General features: G+C 36.1%; 2 protein-coding genes across 6 annotated transcripts in view; both read left to right on the top strand.

The window, feature by feature from the left end:
• Positions 1-22,805, top strand: part of LOC101887903 (uncharacterized) — a 226,669-nt gene that overhangs the window by 111,726 nt on the left and 92,138 nt on the right. The gene's annotated exons all lie outside the window — the stretch shown is intronic.
• Positions 4,281-22,805, top strand: part of LOC131804446 (uncharacterized) — a 593,503-nt gene continuing 574,978 nt past the window's right edge. The window contains exons 1-2 of one of the 4 annotated variants that reach the window (XR_009343140.1): positions 4,281-10,172; positions 10,561-10,682. Coding sequence is in view for 2 of the 4 variants with exons in the window: in XM_059127327.1 (XP_058983310.1) it covers positions 9,198-10,154 (957 nt within the window). In the remaining 2 variants the exon portion in view is untranslated. Of the gene's footprint in view, positions 10,173-10,560; positions 10,683-22,805 lie in introns of those variants that run through there. The other 3 variants (XM_059127327.1, XR_009343139.1, XM_059127326.1) reach the window with 3 other exon arrangements.

The raw sequence follows: 22,805 nt of genomic DNA, 5'->3' as shown, positions 1-22,805 counted from the left end.
CATCTATTTGCAGTTTTAGGACTTCTTCGCTTTCTTTCATAAGTGATTTTAAAATGTATTGCCCAGGGATCTGTTTCTTAGTTTTTTAGTAACCGATGTAAAGTTATTATAATATTTTACATATACCTAATTCCACAAAGAGTTTTTCAAATTATATTATTTACTCACGCCCTCCCACAACTGACATATCCCTTTACAAAAGATGACCGAAGACTTTTAACTATTTTTTTAGGCTATTTTCTACTTTGTTAAAAAACAATCCTTTTTATCAAAAAGGTTTTACAACATATATATCGGAATTAGCAGTGTAACACGGCTTAGGCCATCACACTTTCCTCTCCCACCGTAATAATGGATAACAAATAAATCCTCCCATTTTTCTATTGTGCTCGTGTGTGTGTGTGTGTGCTGAATTTTAGGATACAATGACAAATTCCATTAAATAACATTTACAACAATAAAAGGAACATCGAATAATGACAACCAGCCGAGCGTGCAACGTGACCATTTGAAATCCTTTCACCGTAAAGGATTTAAACACATTGTCCTGTAAGGAAAAAAAAACAAACAGTAATCTTGATATGGCTAATACCAACCTGTTCATAATATTGCTATTAATTTGCCCAACACTGTTGGTTGAGCATTTACCGGCGGCCGCATAAATGGCATCATAACAAAATGATGTAAATAATGTAAATACATACACATACACACATACATTTATGCAGCCACCGGTAAATTCCAATGCTGAATTCTAATAACTAAGCATCGTCAACAGCCAAAACAGGTTTGATGTGACGATGCAAATTGGACAATAGTTAGTTCTCACCGAAATTTACACGCGATCGCAAGTTTCAAGTTTTCCCCCCGAGTGATAAGTGCAAGTGTGAGTGAAAAAAGAGTCAAAATAATAATATTAATTTTAATGAAAAAAACAGAAACATCAAACAGTGAATTTATAACATAACTAGCCAAACACACCACAAGAACATTGTACATACATTATTTCAAAGAACAAATATGGCTATTACAAATACAACAAAGAACAAATAAAATTGTACAAAACACATATATTAAAAACACATATATAAAAAGCTTGAATTCCAGTGAAATAAAACTTAAGTGCTAATTTACCTAAAGAAAAACTTATCAAATACTGAATTAAAACTTAAGAATTATAAAATAAAACCAACCTAAAATAAACTATGTAAAACTTAACCCATACTTAAAAGCTACATTGCACTAAACCCCCATAAAGCTAAAGAAAAAGAATTTTAAATAAAAACACGAAATAAAAGAAAAACAAAAAAATGGTTATAAATTAAAAAAGGTTAAAAGGCAAAAAGGTAAGCCTAAAAACATTTGGTCCTCCAGAGCCGGATTAAAAAAGTGAAGTTTTTTAAATTATTAAAAACGAAAAAAACTTGTGAGTGGACGGACAAAAGAACAGTGAAAAAAAAAAAAAGAACAGTGAAATATACAGTGGGTGCAAAAATAAGTGCAAAGAACAAAAAAGTCAAAAAAGAAAAAATAAATTGTTAAATATTGAAAAACAAATCAATTAATAAAAAAAATAGACAGTGAACAGTGCAACGAAAAGAGACTATACACAGTGCAACAAAAATAATAAAATTTTTTAAAATTTTAGAAAAATTAATTTTTTTCTTTAATTTTAAAAAATATACAATTCTCAAAAAATTTTACAAAATAATAAGTGACATTAAATTTTTTTTATACGAAGAAGACAATACACAGTGATACACAAAAGACGATACACAGTGACACAAAAGAGACAATATTCAGTGGAAAAAAGCAGTGGCAAAGGAAAATTGCGAAACAACCACAACACGGAGAATTTTGGAGCCAGCAGTAGGACGGACACACGCAGCACAACAACAACAACCGAGACCCAAAACCCAACATCAAAGTGAGTACTCGTGAAATTTTCTTTTTTGACACAAAAGGGCATTTCGGGAGCAAGCAAATCTTCAATATTTGCATTGACCCGCATATTCCCATAATTTGCAATAACACTTTGACCCATATTCAAAGCTGCTAGTTGCCAACTCTGACACAGTGACTGAAAATTTACCAATTTTGAGCCATTTTTCTGGACGGACAGTTGGCTTTTGACCCGGGAAAAACAGGCAGACATATTCTTTTCTGAAAAAACGGGAATTTTCAGCCATATCCAAATATATATATACTAAAAATTCTGGAATTTTATGAACGTGGAGTTCAGGCGAATACATAAGCGCCATATTGACACAACCACATAAGCTTTTAACTTTGGAAAGTTGGCGTCACCAAGAAAGCATATAAACGCCATATTACAACAATTTTATATACAACTTTTGAAACAAAGCGTCACTTGTAATATATAGTCGCCATATTTTTTGGAAAATTTTGGCGTCATCCGAATACATAAACGAGTAAATAAACCCCGTTTAAAAAATAGCGTCTGGTGGACAGACGAAAAATAACCTAATTTTTTTTTGAAACATTTTTTGGAAAAAAAAAAGCAAGCGTCTGGTGGACAGACATACATGAGAAACTTAAACTACAAATTTATTTAAAATTTTGGAGAACAAATTTTATATCGGAGTCTGGTGGACAGACATAAAATCGATCCCATATATTTACAATTTTTTATTTTTATTCTAATTTTAACCTTTTTTCCCATTTAGCACAATATTTATTGCTCTAAGGAGCTTAAAATTTTTTCTGTGACCCAAAATTAATTTCTTGCATTTTTCGCAGAAATATTTTGCTGGTATACTTTTTTGATTTTGTGACACATTACACGACTTTTTGGGAAAAATTTCTTCCTTGGATTTTTTTTGCAATTTCTTAAATTTTTTGCAATTTCTTCAATTTTTCTGCAATTCTTGAAATTTATGCTGAAAATATTTGGATTTTGACCCAAATTATTTTCTTTTGAAATATTTTGCTGGGACATAAAATTTTCCGCTGAAATATTTGGACCTTGACCCAAATCAAATTTTTTGGAAATTTTTGCTCAAATTTTTGGATTTTTGACCCAAATTATTTGTTTGAAATATTTCTTCTGAAATATTTGGATTTATACATACATAATTTTCTCTAATTCTCGTTGCGAATTTTATCGAAAAAATTTGGCGAATTTAGAAAATTTGTTGAATCAGACAAATTTTCACAAGCAATAATCAAAGTTATTGGTTATAAAATAAAATCCTCCTTTCATAGGATATTAAGTGATTTTAACTAAAAAATTTTAAAATTTTTTTCGACAACCCAACACACATTTTTACTTCGTTGAAATTTTTTTGGATTCTCTGAATTTTTTTTTGGGATTTTCAACTTCTCGTTGACAATCAAATTAGACTCTCGTTTTTTTTTGGAAAAAACATCTCTGGTAATTTGCAATTCTCGTTTAAACACTTCTGTTTTAAAAACTTTTGATTATTTGTCGAATTGCAAAAATAAAATCCTCCTGTAAGTGGACTTTAAGAGATTTTATTTTCTTTTTTGCTCATTTTGGCGAAAATTTGACCCTTCTGGTAACCCAGCAAACATTTTTAATCAAGTCAGTCCGGCGTCAAATATAAAAAAAAATTTTTGAATTTTTGAAAAAAAACTTTTAAATTATTGAAAGGAACGAAATATAATTTGACTCAAACCAATAAAATAGGATCGTTTTCGTCGACCAATATTGGAAAAAAAAAAACTTATCCTCATTTTAAAAAATCAAAATTTGGATAAAAGTTTAAATTCTAAACCAAGTTAGTCCTTTTCATTGGGCAACTTTTCTTTTTTGTAAACCAACAAAATTTCGTAAAGGTTAACGCTCAGTTTTCAAAATGGATAAAACTTTAAGCGATAAATTCACAAATTGCGTCAACGATCTTCTGGATTATATTTCAATTTTTTCAATAACCAAACCTGATGACACGGTACATACTTTGGAAACAACACGAATGGAGTTGGACTCTGCATGGGACCAGGTCAAGAGAGCCTACATAGACTGTCGGGATTATGTTCCAGAAGAGGAAGGAAAGCCGATCGATAAAAATAAACTGAGGAAGCACTATATGGATACCATGGGATCGTACAAAAAAGCGCTGAGTTCAATAAATGGACAAATTCAAAATCTTTTGGATGAAAAGACACAGGAAAAAATGAAAAGAGAGTCAGAGATGTCACAACAAGGAAGGGAAGTGGATTTCACAAACGTATCGCGGCTACCTCCATGCGATACAGACACATTTAAAGGTGGTTATAGAGAATGGCCGACTTTCAGAGATCTATTTTCGGCAATTTACATTAACAACTCAAAATTAAGCAATGTCGAAAAATTATTCCATTTAACGCAGAAGACAGCAGGAGAAGCTAGAGAAATTATTTCACATGTCCCACTAACTAATGATGGATTTACATTAGCATGGAAAAATCTCACAGATCGTTACGAGAATAAACGAATGCAAATTAATGAAGAAATCAAGACACTTTTTAATCTACCTGGAGTTTCTACTGAATCAAGTCACACTATACAAAAACTACAACGCACTGTTAATAGCAGCATTCAGACACTGGGGATGCTTGATGTTGATGTTAAAGGATGGGATCCGATTTTAATATACATTTGTTCAACAAAATTACCTAGAGGCTTTTTAGAAGAATTCGAGAACTCATTAAGCGATTGTAAACAAATTCCAAAATGGGAACAGTTTGACGCTTTCTTAACAAACAAATTCAAAACTTTGGAATCAGTTGGTAACATAAAGCCTTCTACATCGAAATTCGCTCAACAAAAACCAACTAACAATCACACGCCTAGATTTTTGAAAACATTTCAAACAAATGTCTCAAAAAATACAAACAACTTTGGAGGAAGACCTACTAATGTAATATTACCTCAACAAAATAAGCCGAAAAATACTCAAACTTGTCAAGTCTGCAAATCAAATCATTTCATAAGAGATTGCAGCGAATTTTTGAAAAAGAGTGTGAATGACAGAATTCACATCGTGAAAACTTCACACTTATGCTACAATTGCTTGTCATCAAATCACGGAGTAAAGGATTGCAAAAGTCGCTTTGGCTGCCGTATTTGTACTATGAAACACAATACTTTGTTACACAAGGGAACGGAAACCCAAACAACTAACTCATACCTAGCTCGAGTGGAAGCACGACCTAGTACTAGTGCTGCCGCTCTTACAAATCAAATACAGTCCACTACAAACCTAGAACCAACTACTATTACTACTTTGACCCTCCAAGATAAGCAAATTAGTGAGCGACAATCTGGAGGAACGCTACTTTTCACAGCAATAGTACAAATTGAAACCAAAGGACAACTTTACGATGCCCGAGCTCTAATAGACTCAGGATCACAATCCACCTTTATTTCGGAAAAGATGAAAAACTTTTTGAAGTTACCTACACGGAACAACTTAGTTCATGTCACTGGCTTAAGTCAATTTGTTTCTGAGACTTCAACAAAATCTTGCTTGTTTACAATGAGATCCAAATACGACCCTAGCTTTAAACTGGAAGTCTGGGCTCCAGTTTTAAAGAACTTACCTTCAAATCTACCACCACAAAACTTAGATGAATCACAACTTCGAGATGTAACAGCATTAGAACTGGCTGACCCGAAATTTTACGTTAGTCAACCAATCGATTTACTTATTGGAATGGACATAGGACCATTAATATTCACAATTGGAACTCCAATGAAAACATTTGGATCAATTTTAACACAAAAAACCAAATTTGGATGGATAGTTGGAGGACCCATACCAGGAAGCATCCTTCAACGAAAACAAATATCACTTCTAAATACAACTTCAATAGAGAAAGTACTTACACGTTTTTGGGAGGTGGAAGAGACCCCTAAAAAAGTTTTACGGTCAGAAGAAGACCAATTTTGTGAACAAAACTACACTGAAACAACAATACGAAACAAGGATGGAAGATATGTGGTGACTCTCCCATTCAAAAAATGCGAAGAATTGGGGAATTCCCGAAACATCGCCCTAGCTCAATTCTACAGAATGGAGAAAAAACTTATGAAAACACCAGAGATCAAAGAACAATATGATGCCTCAATACTTGAATACTTAGAACTTGGTCATATGAGGAAAATCAATCCGAAGGAAATAGATAAAATGCCAAATTATTATCTACCACATCACGCTGTGATAAAACCAGATCGACTCACAACGAAGTTAAGAGTCGTATTTAACGCTTCTTGTCCTTCATCAAACAAAACAAGTCTCAATGACATACTATATCCTGGACCCATTCTTCAACAGGATTTAGTATTGCAAATCTTAAAATGGAGATTCTTCAAATATGCCTTCAATGCAGATATAACAAAGATGTATCGCCAAATACTTTTGGATTCAAAGCAAACAAAATATCAAAGAATTCTCTTTAGAAAGTCTCCGGAAAACCCAGTAGAGGATTTCGAGCTGCTAACAGTTACATTTGGAGTTAACTGCGCACCATATTTAGCATTGAGAACTCTTCTGAAACTAGCAGAAGATGTAAAAGAATCATACCCTAGAGCCGCAAATATAATTTTGAATAATTTATATGTTGATGATGTATTAGCTGGCGGTCACACTGAAGATGAATCAATAAAAGCTCGAAAAGAATTAACTGCTGCTTTAGACTCTGCTGGTTTTACACTAATGAAATGGGCATCAAATGATCGCAAAATAATACAAGATATTCCACATGAACATTTGCTACCACTCAATTGGCTAGACATTTCCGAAGATGCTTCAACTAAGACCCTTGGAATTCGATGGAATATCTCAGGCGATTATTTTTCGTTTACACCGCCCTCAATGGAAAATAAAAATGTATCTTCAAAAAGAGAAGTTTTATCAACTATAGCTAAATTGTTTGACCCATGTGGATGGCTGGCACCGGTGGTCGTCGTAGCTAAGTTAATAATGCAACAAATCTGGCTAGACAAAATTGACTGGGATGATCAATTAAAGCCAATAACACAAATGAACTGGAACAATTTTGTCAAAAATAGCAAAGATATTGAATATCTCAGAGTTCCTCGATGGATTCAATACACGCTAGATGGTTCTGTAGAGATTCATGGATTTTGTGACGCATCAGAAAGCGCATATGGAGCCACTCTTTATATTCGGGTGGAAAATACTGACCATACCACACATACATTCTTGCTAGCAGCAAAGACTCGTGTCGCTCCAATTAAAAAATTATCAATACCCAGACTCGAGTTATGCGGGGCAGTATTACTTTCAAAATTAGCAAAATCCATTGTAAATAGTCTACAAATATCAAAATATTCGACACAATTTTGGACCGATTCTACCATCGTCTTAGCATGGTTAAAAAAGCCTCCTTGTCACTGGAGCACATTTGTTGGAAATAGAGTCTCGGAAATTGCTGATAATGTTGGACAAGAAAATTGGAGACATGTTGATTCGGAAAATAATCCAGCTGATATTGCGAGCCGTGGATGTTCGCCTGCAGAGCTAAAGACTAGTGATCTCTGGTGGCAGGGACCTCAATGGCTCAGAATGCAAAAAGACCGTTGGCCATCATATGAAATCCCAAATGACACAAATTTGGAAGCCAAAATGGCAAAAGTTATGACTCTTTTCGCTGAAGGAGATGACCCTTTAAAAAATTTCTCCTCTTTATCTAAAGTTTATCGATCATACGCATATGCCCTAAGACTCTGGAAAAATACTGGAGCAAATAGGCAACACCTTCGAACCTCATCAAAAGACCTTACTTCAGATGAAATCCAAGATGGAAAACGATCTTGCATAATTCGTACCCAGAAATTCGTATATGCAGACGAATACAACTCACTTATGAAAAAGACTCAAATTTCTCCTTCAAGTCCTCTCTTGACACTCAACCCGTTTCTAGACTCAAAGGGTATTATTAGAGCAAATGGCCGATTGGTACAATCGCCAGCCCTTACCTATAGCGAACGTCACCCAATAATATTACCACATGGCGCAAAACTTAGCAAATTATTAGTCGAATTCACTCATAAGATTACTTTACACGGGGGTAATCAATTAATGACCCGAGTATTAAGGTCCGAATTCTGGATATTTGGACTCAAGTCGCTTATCAAACAAACCATACGAAAATGTCGAATCTGCTTAATTCACAAAAAACAAACCCAAACTCAAATAATGGCTTCGCTACCACCCGAACGCACTTTTCTTTCTCGACCCTTTACAAACACAGGGGTAGATTTTGCAGGACCCTTTAACATTAAAAGTTATTCAGGAAGAGCCTGCTTTATTACAAAAGGCTACGTGTGCCTGTTTGTTTGTTTCGCCACTAAGGCTATACATTTAGAACCCACAAGCGATTTGTCGACATATGCCTTTCTTGCCGCTTTTTCTAGGTTTATTAGTCGGCGAGGTTGCCCGTCTTGTATATTTTCGGACAACGGAACTAACTTTGTGGGAGCGGTTGATCTATTAAAGCGAGATAGATTAGCTTTCATGAAGAATATTCAAAATAGCACAATTCAAAATAATTTCACTCAAAATCTTACTTGGAAATTTATTCCTCCTGGTGCTCCGCACATGGGCGGCTTGTGGGAAGCTGGCGTCAAATCATTTAAAATTCATTTACGAAAAAGTATCCCAAAAATGAATTTCACCTTTGAAGAATTTACAACTATTTTATCAAGAATTGAAGGCTGTCTTAACTCACGACCCTTAAGTCCTGCTAGCGACGACCCAAACGACCTTTCCCCTTTGACACCTGGTCATTTCTTAATAGGAACACCTATTCTTACCCCAGCTGAACCAGACATTTCAGATACAGATTTAAGCTTAGTCAATCGTTGGAAAAGACTCAAAGTTATTTCGCAATATTTTTGTAACAGATGGAAGTTAGAATATCTTCACGAACTTCACAGAAGAACTAAATGGAAATATGAAAAAGAGAATATCAAAGAAGGAGATTTAGTTGTCGTAAAGGATGATAGATTGGCTCCGCATGAATGGAAGTTAGGTCGTATCGAAAAAACGTATCCAGGTAGTGACCAAAATACCAGGGTTGTAGACATACGGACGGCAAGTGGCAACATTAGCAGACCCATTACAAAAATTGTCAAATTGTTTTCCGACTGACTAGTCGGATTCTCACTCAAAAAAGAATTTAGTACTCGCCTTAATTTCTTTTCAGATATGGCCGCTTACTTGCCCAACCAGGACTGCCGTCTGGACGATCGCAACCGTAGCCCAGACTCACCTGCCCGTCCCACAGCAAGAAGCGCCAATCGACCCATACGGCCCATCCATCGACCCAGTTCCACATCCCCTGAAAGGCGACAGAGAAGTCGATCCGACGTAAGACCCCGCCAACGCCAAGAAAGACCTAGCTACTGGCAATACTCATGTGGACTATGCCAAGAAGACCATGCCCTCAGTGCCTGTGAGAGGTTCCGCCGGCAGACGCCCTTCCAGCGATATGAGACCGTGGAGCGTCGGGGGTATTGCCGAAATTGCCTGGCGAGAAGTCATTTGGCCCCCGACTGCCCGTCTTTAACTGGTTGCCGGAGATGCAACGACCGGCACCATACCCTATTGCACGGGGCGTCTCAATTGGAGGAGGTATCCCTAAATATAGAAGCCGTCACCACCCCAGCTTTCGCGTGGGACTTAGTATTTGTACCGACGGCTATGGTACGCATAACGGCCGAGGGTATGGAGGGTTTCAGCATGTTGCGGGCCATAGTTAGCCAATCGGCGACGATGTCCAAGATCTCATATGCAGCTTTCCGTCGCCTGGGTCTGCAGTCGCGGAGCTACAAAGGGGAGCGATTCACAACCTTCACAGTTTCGCCCCGCCGCACGAACAGTACTTGGAGTCTGAAGGTAAATGCCGTAATAATCGAAGATCTCCCAAGACGCATTTACTCGGACCCAATACTTGAAGACCCCACTAGATGCTTCACGAGCTACGCCTTAGCTGACCCTGATCCCAGAGGAAATAGTCCGATCGATGTGGAACTGGGAGCGGACACGTACTCCGCCATAAGGAAAGATGGGTGTACAGCAGCTGGAATTGGAGATGTCCTGGCCTACAACACACAACTGGGCTACGTGTTTGCTGGGCCAATCAAGAACATGCCGAGGAACTGAAGACCGAAGATCCTTATGGTATATTAGAAATGAATACTTACACTTGTCATTCGGGGCCCAGAAAATGTTCATAATATTGCTATTAATTTGCCCAACACTGTTGGTTGAGCATTTACCGGCGGCCGCATAAATGGCATCATAACAAAATGATGTAAATAATGTAAATACATACACATACACACATACATTTATGCAGCCACCGGTAAATTCCAATGCTGAATTCTAATAACTAAGCATCGTCAACAGCCAAAACAGGTTTGATGTGACGATGCAAATTGGACAATAGTTAGTTCTCACCGAAATTTACACGCGATCGCAAGTTTCAAGTTTTCCCCCCGAGTGATAAGTGCAAGTGTGAGTGAAAAAAGAGTCAAAATAATAATATTAATTTTAATGAAAAAAACAGAAACATCAAACAGTGAATTTATAACATAACTAGCCAAACACACCACAAGAACATTGTACATACATTATTTCAAAGAACAAATATGGCTATTACAAATACAACAAAGAACAAATAAAATTGTACAAAACACATATATTAAAACCAGTAAAGAAAATTTTAAACTCGGGCGGGGCCGACTTTATGATACCCTACACCACTTTGCTAATTTAGTTGAGCTGCGCATAACAATTAAAAGTTTTTATGGGAGAATTCAATCATACACGCTATGATTACTATTATAATTTAAAGTTCAAAGAACTAAATATGCCGAAGCATTTGTATCTTTTAAATTCGGAGTTGTATTGCCCATTTGGTGCACAATTATTCTGAAATCGGTTAAATATATATATGGGAGTTATATCCAAATCGGAACCGATCTCGATAAAATTTGGCAAAGATATTTCTGAGCTCTATTTGATATATTTCCCTGAATATCGTTGTTACGGAGTGCATATTACGGCTGTGGGTAACAAATATGACAAATCGGATGAACAGTATATATGGGAGCTATAGCTGTATCTGAACCGATCTTCACTAAATTTGACATACTAGCTTCTAGACTCAATTCGGTCGTAAGTGCCAAATTTCATCCAATTTGGGCAAATATTAGACGTTTGGTGCACAATCCAATGTAAATCGTACGAAGTTATATGTGGGAGCTATATCCAAATCTGAACCGATCTCGATAAAATTTAGCAAATGTTTTTCTGAGCTGTATTTGATAAATTTCTCTAAATATTGTTGTTACAGAGTGCATATTACGGCTGCGGAGGACAAAAATAACAAATCGGATGAACAATATATATGGGAGCTATAGCTATATCTGAATCGATTTCGATGAAATTTGGCATACTTATTTTGAGGTCCAATCTGATCGTACATGCGAAATTTCATACTATTCGGACTGATTTTACACGTTTGGTGCACAATAAAACGCAAATCAGACGAAGATATATATGGGAGCTATATCTAAATTTTGACCGATTATCTTCAATTTCAATAGGGTACGTCCTTGGGCCAAACAAATGATTTGTGCAAAATTCCATACTATTCGGACTGATATTACACGTTTGGTGCACAATAAAAGGCAAATCGGACGAAGATATATATGGGAGCTATATCTAAATTTTGACCGATTATCTCCAATTTCAATAGGGTTCGTCCTTGGGCCGAACAAATGATCTGTGCAAAATTTCATCTGGATCGGGCAATAAATGCGACCTGTACTTTGTTTACAAAAATACATGGACAGACGGACGGACGGACGGACGGACGGACAGACGGACGGACGGACGGACAGACGGACGGACGGACATGCGTAAATCGACTCAGAATGTGATTCTATGCAGATCATCAAAAGGAACTATGGGTCTATCTCGTTTCCTTTTGCCTGTTACAAACAAATGCACAAAGACATAATACCCTGACCACCTTGTGGTGTAGGGTATAAACACATATATAACCAGTAAAGAAAATTTTAAACTCGGGCGGGGCCGACTTTATGATACCCTACACCACTTTGCTAATTTAGTTGAGCTGCGCATAACAATTAAAAGTTTTTATGGGAGAATTCAATCATACACGCTATGATTACTATTATAATTTAAAGTTCAAAGAACTAAATATGCCGAAGCATTTGTATCTTTTAAATTCGGAGTTGTATTGCCCATTTGGTGCACAATTATTCTGAAATCGGTTAAATATATATATGGGAGTTATATCCAAATCGGAACCGATCTCGATAAAATTTGGCAAAGATATTTCTGAGCTCTATTTGATATATTTCCCTGAATATCGTTGTTACGGAGTGCATATTACGGCTGTGGGTAACAAATATGACAAATCGGATGAACAGTATATATGGGAGCTATAGCTGTATCTGAACCGATCTTCACTAAATTTGACATACTAGCTTCTAGACTCAATTCGGTCGTAAGTGCCAAATTTCATCCAATTTGGGCAAATATTAGACGTTTGGTGCACAATCCAATGTAAATCGTACGAAGTTATATGTGGGAGCTATATCCAAATCTGAACCGATCTCGATAAAATTTAGCAAATGTTTTTCTGAGCTGTATTTGATAAATTTCTCTAAATATTGTTGTTACAGAGTGCATATTACGGCTGCGGAGGACAAAAATAACAAATCGGATGAACAATATATATGGGAGCTATAGCTATATCTGAATCGATTTCGATGAAATTTGGCATACTTATTTTGAGGTCCAATCTGATCGTACATGCGAAATTTCATACTATTCGGACTGATTTTACACGTTTGGTGCACAATAAAACGCAAATCAGACGAAGATATATATGGGAGCTATATCTAAATTTTGACCGATTATCTTCAATTTCAATAGGGTACGTCCTTGGGCCAAACAAATGATTTGTGCAAAATTCCATACTATTCGGACTGATATTACACGTTTGGTGCACAATAAAAGGCAAATCGGACGAAGATATATATGGGAGCTATATCTAAATTTTGACCGATTATCTCCAATTTCAATAGGGTTCGTCCTTGGGCCGAACAAATGATCTGTGCAAAATTTCATCTGGATCGGGCAATAAATGCGACCTGTACTTTGTTTACAAAAATACATGGACAGACGGACGGACGGACGGACGGACGGACAGACGGACGGACGGACGGACAGACGGACGGACGGACATGCGTAAATCGACTCAGAATGTGATTCTATGCAGATCATCAAAAGGAACTATGGGTCTATCTCGTTTCCTTTTGCCTGTTACAAACAAATGCACAAAGACATAATACCCTGACCACCTTGTGGTGTAGGGTATAAAAAGCTTGAATTCCAGTGAAATAAAACTTAAGTGCTAATTTACCTAAAGAAAAACTTATCAAATACTGAATTAAAACTTAAGAATTATAAAATAAAACCAACCTAAAATAAACTATGTAAAACTTAACCCATACTTAAAAGCTACATTGCACTAAACCCCCATAAAGCTAAAGAAAAAGAATTTTAAATAAAAACACGAAATAAAAGAAAAACAAAAAAATGGTTATAAATTAAAAAAGGTTAAAAGGCAAAAAGGTAAGCCTAAAAACACAACCGGAAATTGTTGGGGGGAATTTATTTGAAATATGGCATCTGGGATTGGTGTTTTTTGTGTGCAATGGAGGAAAGAAACAACAAAACAGGAGCGCAGGGTTTGAAAATGATTAATTTTTGTGTAACTTTTTTTTATAATTTTCTAAATAATGTTTACAATGTGCCCTAACACATGGATTTGCAAACAATATCCATTGTTTGTTTTCCATTATTAAAACATGAAAATGCCTACCGAACTACAAAAAAATTGGGATGAAAAATTGCACAAGTTCATACCATATATTGATTAAATGTGTTTGTGGCCGGTGGACTAATATGTGGTTTGAAAATGGATTAACTTTGGGGTTTTTAAAAAAAAGGTTGGCATTTCAGTGGGAAAATGTTGTTTTTGTTGTGTTTGTAACAAATAAGTTTCAATTTTTATACCCTACACCACATAGTGGTCAGGGTATTATGTCTTTGTGCATTTGTTTGTAACAGGCAAAAGGAAACGAGATAGACCCATAGTTCCTTTTGATGATCTGCATAGAATCACATTCTGAGTCGATTTATGCATGTCCGTCCGTCCGTCTGTCCGTCCGTCCGTCCGTCCGTCCGTCCGTCCGTCCGTCTGTCCGTCTGTCCATGTATTTTTGTAAACAAAGTACAGGTCGCATTTATTGCCCGATCCAGATGAAATTTTGCAAAGATATTTTGTTTGGCCCAAGGACGAACCCTATTGAATTTGGAGATAATCGGTCAAAATTTAGATATAGCTCCCATATATATCTTCGTCCGATTTGCTTTTTATTGTGCACCAAACGTGTAATATCAGCCCGAATTGTATGGAATTTTGCATATACACCCAAATTAGGCCTGAAAATATGTATGCCAAATTCGATCGAAATCGGTTCAGATATAGCTATAGCTCCCATATATATTGTTCATCCGATTTGTTATTTTTGTCCACCGCCGCCGTAATATGCACTCTGTAACAACAATATTTGGGGAAATATATCAGATACAGCTAAGAAATACATTTGCTAAATTTTATGGAAATCGGTTCAGATTTGGATATAGCTCCCATATATAACTTCGTCCGATTTACATTTTATTGTGCACCAAACGTCTAATATTTGTCCAAATGGGATGGAATTTGGCACTTACGACCGAATTGAGTCTAGAAGCTAGTATGTCAAATTTGGCGAAGATCGGTTCAGATATAGCTATAGCTTCCATATATATTATTCATCCGATTTGTTATATTTGTTACCCACAACCGTAATATGCACTCCGTAACAACGATATTCAGGGAAATATATCAAATACAGGTCAGAAATATCTTTGCCAAATTTTATCGAGATCGGTTCAGAGTTGGATATAGCTCCCATATATATCTTTATCCGATTTCAAATTAATTGTGCACCAAATGGGCAATACAATTCCGAATTTAAAAGATACAAATGCTTCGGCATATTTAGTCCTTTGAACTTTAAATTATAATTATAATCATAGCGTGTATGATTGAATTCTCCTATAAAAACTTTTAATTGTTATGTGGAGCTCAACTAAATTAGCAAAGTGGTGTAGGGTATCATAAAATCGGCCCCGCCCGACTTTGGGACTTTCTTTACTGGTTATACAAATGTTTTCTCATCTATAAATGAATAGGGATAAAACGCATGCTAAAAGGGATTAGTTTGTATAAAATTGGAAAATAATAGACTTTATTTTTTATTTTTTTTTTAGTTTTGGGGGGAAAATACATTGAATATGGAATAAAGCTACATAGTTAACTTATTCTATTAGAAACAGTAAATATAAATAATTGGCGACATGAAGTATTTGATATCTTTAATCAAACAAATTAAACGCTTTTTAATTTTTTGAAAAGATGTTTTTAGCAACTCCACTCCAAACTTTTAATTCCCTGCACATCAGAAAAGGATTTAAATTAACCCAACTCAATTGAAACGTCTGTCTAAGGTCAATATTTTTGACAGATCCGATAATCGAAATTACGCAAATAACGCAAGTAAGCAACGCTTGGGTGAGTTAGACCATAGATTTCGGACACGCCCGACTTTAGTTCTTTGAAAACGTAACCTCTACCTTGACGGGTAGACATACGGAAGGATGGTCATCGTGAATCGAAGTAAGAAATTTATGCCTATCACGTATATAAAGGGTGCTATTTAAGGACTATGAAAATTATCGTGTTTACTTGCCAAAGAGGTCAGCTGAAAATGTGCACCTTCGGTTGACCACCAGAAATCAAACACCGACCATGGTGATGGTGTTGGCCGCCATAACAGCCGATGGTCGCTCTCCGCTCGTATTAATCGACCGTGGCATCAGAATTAATGCCGAATATTATTGCGAAAATATTCTGGAGGGTGTATTAAAGCCTTGGGCATGCAACCATTTTGGCCGCAGACCTTGGACATTCCAACAGGACTCAGCACGCGCCAACCAATAATGGTTACACAATGAGGTTCCTCGATTCATTTCCAGCGCAAGCGAGGAAACTCATCTTGTCACCATTCTTGGGTGGCTCGTGTTGAGTGTGATGTTGCCGAGTCCTGTTGGAATGTCCAAGGTCTGCAGCCAAAATGTTTGCGTGCCCAAGGCTTTAATACACCGTCCAGAATATTTTCGCGATAAAAACTGGCATTTATTATGAAGTCTATTAACACGAGTGGAGAGCGACCATCGGCTGTTATGGCGGCTCACACCATCACCATGGCCGGCGCTTGAGTTCTGGTGGCCAACCGAAGGTGCACATTTTCAGCTGACCTCTTTGGCAAGTAAACACGATAATTTTTTTTTTTTTATAAACTGCTGGACAACGAATGTTTTCTTATCGAAGAAATCCAAATTTAGCAGTTCACCACTTTCGGCCAAACCAAGCAACTCTTTAGCTCTTTTGAGCCTATTTTCTTTCTGTTGCGGTGTAAGTTCTTTAACTTTTTGGAATTTCAATGGCTTTACCCCTAACTCATTTTTCAATGTTTGCCGAATGGAATATTGCGATATGTTCAGCTCACGAGCCATTCTTCGGGCACTGCGACGCGGGTTTCGATCAATTCGCTTCTTTACTTTTCGAACCATTTCTGCTGATGTTGCTGTTTTTTCCGTCCACTTTCTTGACGTCTATGCTATGCTACCAGTATCACGGTAACGAACGATGGTACGAGACACAAAAGATTTATTCACATTTAAATGCAGGAGTTCTCTAACGATAACCACTTGTAGTTTTCCAGCCAAATAAAAAGAAATCACACTAAATCAATTCCACCACGAAAAACTGTTTTCTGGAAAATCCTCACCAAAATGCTTTTGTACGTTTGTAAACAATATAATGTGCTGTCACTGGAATAATTTTAAAAGATTTCGGACGAGTGTCTTTGAAATGAAAGCAATCTGAAGTTTGTGGCAGTTTTTTCATCTCATCCTGTATACTACTCATTTCCAGAAACTACCTTTTTATCAGAAACCTACCACCAAAAGGGACATAAATACAAAATTTGAATATTTCAGCTTCATCAGTTCACCCTAAATTAAAATATTCCAAATTTAGCATAGTTCACACATTTCGTACCCATTAACAAAGCTATCTTCATACATCGAACTAATTTTCCAACCTTGATTCTCGTACCAACTTTAAAGTTTTTAACTCCATCCTAACACATAGTACCTAATGGCAGAAGTAAAAGTTTCTTACCACTTTAAAACTTGTCGTAAACTTCAAGTCCGAATTTCCAAAAGCTCTTTGGTATATCTGTGCTGCAAGCCATTAGTAACTTCCTTTCCAAAGTTCAAAATCTAGCTCATTCTGTTTGTCCAATGCAAATTTATAAATTTTTACTATATTTTGGTACTCTTCGCACCTTTTGTACCAAAAAATGTATTACACGAAATTATAAGGCCTAAAAGTTTGAAATTATGCATTAAATACTATGCAACACACTATACATATATTTACGATCCTAATAGAAACACCATAATTCCAGTTTCTAGCCTACAACACGAACTTCAACACAAACAATTCCGCATCGTGTTTTACAACGTTATACCATACCAATATATTATGTATCCAATCTTATTTAAAACCATCTCCCGCATTTTTATCGGTCACATACTTATTTAAACATATCAATATATTTTCAGGAATTTGAAAAATTAAGCATTGTTATTTCGTTTCTCCTTTGCAGGTAAATCGACATCATTAATCATCATCAGGGACTTACATGTTTCGGTAACATTTATATAAATGTGTTTGAAGGTTGGTAATAACACTTTCCCCTTTGCAAAACAATTTCAAATATAATAATGCACACACACATATACGCACATACATAAATTATAGCCCCGTATTAGAGATTTATGTTGGAAAGGAACATTATTACGAACGAAGTTTCTGATAAATGCCAAATAGAAAATTCCCCAACACAACAAGGAGGTCTATTAGGTGTACAACAAGCAGCCTGCACGTACATTTACATATACATACATACATACATACATGCGTGCTGTGCTATGTCGGTTTTGTTGCTGGTGTTGAAACTCTCAATTCAATCGAACAACCGTCGGACCAAGCCAACAATAAATATGTTGGCATTTGCATTAGGGCCAAACAATTTACATGCCCAAATGATTTGTATTTGTATTAAATCCAATTGATACGTGATATTGTGTTGTGGCTGCTCCGCTTACTGCTCTTGTCAAATACCTAAACACGCAAGGCTGGCCAAGCCGAAGCAGCAGCAGCAACTCATGCATACATGTATATACATACGAATGTATGCATTGTAGCAACATTTTGAAATAAATCCAATTAACACCCTTCAAATATACCGCAGCAAGTCTGTAAAGTGTGTAAATATGTAGGCGTGAAGTTTCTGACAAATACGAAAACGAATAGGAAAACTATTGTGAATGTTTTTGTTGTTGTTTTGTAAGTTGTTCTTTCTGTGCGATTACCTTCTTTTGGCCTTTTGCCATTTAAAGTGGCAATAGGTTGAATTCCCAAAGGTCCGATTTTATGCTTGTGTAAATTTGTGGGTTGACAGCATGTAAAAACATATACATACAGTGGGTAAGGTTTAGTTAAATGTGAAACTTTCATGATTTATGTTATCGCAATAGTTCCTACGAAAAAAAAACAAAGCTCATTGTCAAATAAGGGGTTAAAAGGTTAATATCTTTCTGCCCCAAAGTGTGGAGGTCAAACAATATTTTAGGGGTGAATGATTATGATTGCTTAAGAGGAAAATTTGCAAAATACAATTTTTTAATTACGACATCTACGTTTTTTACCCACCATCCTCCATTATGGAGGGTATATCAATGTCCCACCGCTTGTAACCCTTTCAAATAAATTCAGAATTTCAGATTCTTACAATGTATATAGACATATTCTTGATCAGCACAATATTGCATGTCCACAGACGGACGGAGTAAGTGGGTGTACAAATTTCACTTAGTATGTGAGGTCCTTGCAATTTTTATACCCTACACCACAAGGTGGTCAGGGTATTATGTCTTTGTGCATTTGTTTGTAACAGGCAAAAGGAAACAAGATAGACCCATACTTCCTTTTGATGATCTGCATAGAATCACATTCTGAGTCGATTTATGCATGTCCGTCCGTCCGTCCGTCTGTACGTCTGTCCATGTATTTTTGTAACCAAGTACAGGTCGCATTTATTATCCGATTGAGATGAAATTTTGCACATATCATTTGTTTGGCCCAAGGACGAACCCTATTGAAATTGGAGATAATCGGTCAAAATTTAGACATAGCTTCCAATATATATCTTCTTCCGATTTTCATTTATTGTGCACCAAACGTGTAATATCAGCCCGAATTGTATGGAATTTTGCATGTACTCCCAAATTAGGCCTGAAAATAAGTATGCCAAATTTGATGGAAATCGGTTCAGATATACCTATAGCTCCCATATATATTCATCCGATTTGTTATTTTTGTCCTCCGCAGCCGTAATATGGACTCTGCAACAACAATATTTTTGGAAATATATCAAATATAGCTCAGAAATATATTTGCATAATTTTGTCGACATCGGTTCAGATTTGGATATAGCTCCCATATATAACTTCGTCCGATTTACCTTTTATTGTGCACCAAACGTCTAATATTTGCCCAAACGGGATGAAATTTGGCACTTACGACCGAATTGAGTCCGGAAGCTAGTATGTCAAATTTGGTGAAGGTCGTTTAAGATATAGCTATAGCTCCCATATATATTGTTCATCCGATTTCTAGTATTTGTTACCCACAGCCGTAATATGCACTCTGTAACAACGATATTTCAGAAAATATATTATATACAGCTTAGAAATATCTTTGCCAAATTTTATCGAGATCGGTTCAGATTTGGATATAGCTCCCATATATATCTTTATCTGATTTTAAATTAATTTTGCACCAAATGGGCAATACAAGTCCGAATTTAAAAGATACAAATGCTTCGGCATATTTGGTCCTTTGAACTTTAAATTATATCATAAAAACTTTTAATTGTTATGCGCAGCTCTACTAAATTAGCAAAGTGGTGTAGGGTATCATAAAGTCGGCCCCGCCCGACTTTAGGACTTTCTTTACTGGTTTTTTTTTTCAAATGGACAGGTAGTGAAACATTTCAGTATAGGCCCCATATAACGATATCTCCATATATTCGGTCTTTCATTTTTTAACGGAAATTGGTCAAAGTTGATGTTTGGAATTTTCAATAGATGCAGGTCCATGTTTTCAATATAGTCCCCCAGATATTTGAAATTTTGGTGAATTTTTCAATAGAATTACTACTTAACAACCATATGTACGTATGTCTAGGATGATTAGTTTTAAGACTGTACCTCTTGATTTTTAACATTTTAAAGTCTTGTAACCACCGTATTTAAGTCGATTGTGTGAAGATTAACTTTTCTCTTGAATTAGAATATCTCTTCGCAAAAACTTTCTACATAGATCCAGTATTTATTAGAGCCCGTTCCGGGAAGGTAACAAACCTTTCAAGAAGTCCAAATGTCAAGTTTATTTTTTTGCCAATTGTGGGAGAATTCTTCAAAACACCGAAAATCGTAAGGTAGAAACATATATGGGGGCTATAACAATTAGTCGACATGAATCCAACTTTTTTGCAAGGAAAGAACAGACCGAGAATGAATTGTCAGGTTTTATTTAATTTTTTAAATTGTGAAAAAACCTCAAAAATGCCGAAAATCAGGAGGTACCATGATATGGGGGCTATACCAATTAGTGGACCTGTAGGGAATATTTTTTGCAGGGAGAGAACAGACCTACCAAGAACCCCAAATGTTAAATATTTGGAAATTGTAGCAACAACGGCCAAAATGCCGAAAATCTGGAGGTACCGTTATTTGGGGGCTCAATGTGGACCAATACAACCTATTTTCAGTACCAATCCGCCTCCATATAATAAAAATTTTGGTGCCAAATTTCAAAGCTCTAGATTAAATAATGTGAACTGTATCGTGATTTAAACAGATAGACAAACATCGTTAAACCGACTTAAAATTTTACGCTGATTAAGAGTATATATATTTTTTGGGGTATCTGGCGAATATTTTGAGGTGTTGCAAACAGAACGAAAAATTTAGCATACCCTCGATTGTATGGTGGAAGGTATACAAATATTGGAATGTGCAATATTTAAAGAAAATCGAAAATTTATTTTCAATTGGAATAAAAATTTAAATAAAATAAAAAATTTAAATAATTGTTAGTAAAAATTTTAATTTCGTGTCGCTTGTGGGGGATGTACAAGAAGAAGGGAACCGATGTATATCATCTTCTCACCAGATTCTTTAAATAGATAGATTAGATAATAATAATAAAAGGATGCTTGAAATTCAAAGAAAATCGGATGCTTATTTCGCATTTTATGAGAGTTATAATTATTCAAAATTTTGAGGCGGAACCAGGAGGAGTGGCGCTATATATTCCGATAGAATGGTCCGGTATTGTCCATTTCGCACTTGACCTAGCACGGATGCGAGTATAAAGATTTGCAAAGTTTGGACAAAATCGGGTTTTCTTTTTTGTTCTATAAGGCAAAAATTTTTTGTGAACACTTTGAACACTTGTGGAGAACGCACCAAAAGGAGTGGTCAAGTTTGGGCCAAATCGGATAATTCCTCCTGCGGACATTTCTAGATCGACACCAAATGTCCTGAAACGGATTTGGTCCAAAAGACCTTACCTACCTTCTGTAGCCATATGGCTGAGGGAATAAATATCCCAGTTAAAATTTTTGATTTTTTCAACACCAAACTCTTTTACTACTTTCACCTTTTATTGATACGACATTTCAAATTGTTTCGTTCCTAAATGGCTAATTTAACAATAATTTGGTCACTTTGAACTAGCTCATATTTAAAATTCTTCCCCTAGGTATGTTCTGCCAATTAATGTGTACAGGGTGAGATGAAAAAACTGCAACCAACTTCAGACTGCTGTCATTTCTAAGCCAGGTATTTCAGTGACAGTTTATAATATTGTCTACAAAGGTACAAAAGCATTTTGGTGAAAAATTTCCAGAAAAAAAGTTATTCATGATGGAATTCAAGCGTGATACTGTGATTTCTTATATATTTTGCTGGAAAACCAAATATGGCTAGAGCAATTCAGCATTTAAATGTAAATAAATATTTTGTATATTTACCATCGTTCGTTACCGTGATACTGGTAGCGTAGCCCGACGTTAAGGAAGTGGACGGAAGAAAACAGCAACATAAGTAGAAATGGTTCGAAATGTAAAGAAGCGACTTGATCGAAACCCGCGTCGCTATGACCGAAAACTGGCAGATATTGGAAAATGAGTTCGGGGTAAAGCCATTGAAATACCAAAAAGTGCAAGAACTTACACCGCAACAGAAAGAAAATAGACTCAAAAGAGCTAAAGAGTTGCTTCGCTTGGCCGAAAGTGGTGAACTGCCGAATTTGGTTTTCTCCGATGAGAAAACATTTGTTGTCCACCAGTTTGTAAACAAACGAAATGGTGCTCTCCGTTCGTATTATTCGGCCGTGGCATTAGAATAAGTGCCGAATATTATCGCAAAAATATTCTGGAGGGTGTATTAAAGCTTTGGACCCGC

This window comes from Musca domestica, unplaced genomic scaffold (genome assembly GCF_030504385.1).
Source record: "Musca domestica strain aabys unplaced genomic scaffold, Musca_domestica.polishedcontigs.V.1.1 44, whole genome shotgun sequence".
Lineage (NCBI taxonomy): Eukaryota > Metazoa > Arthropoda > Insecta > Diptera > Muscidae > Musca > Musca domestica.
The sequence above is the reverse complement of the archived record's forward strand: the minus strand, read 5'-3'. Positions and strand labels throughout refer to the sequence as shown.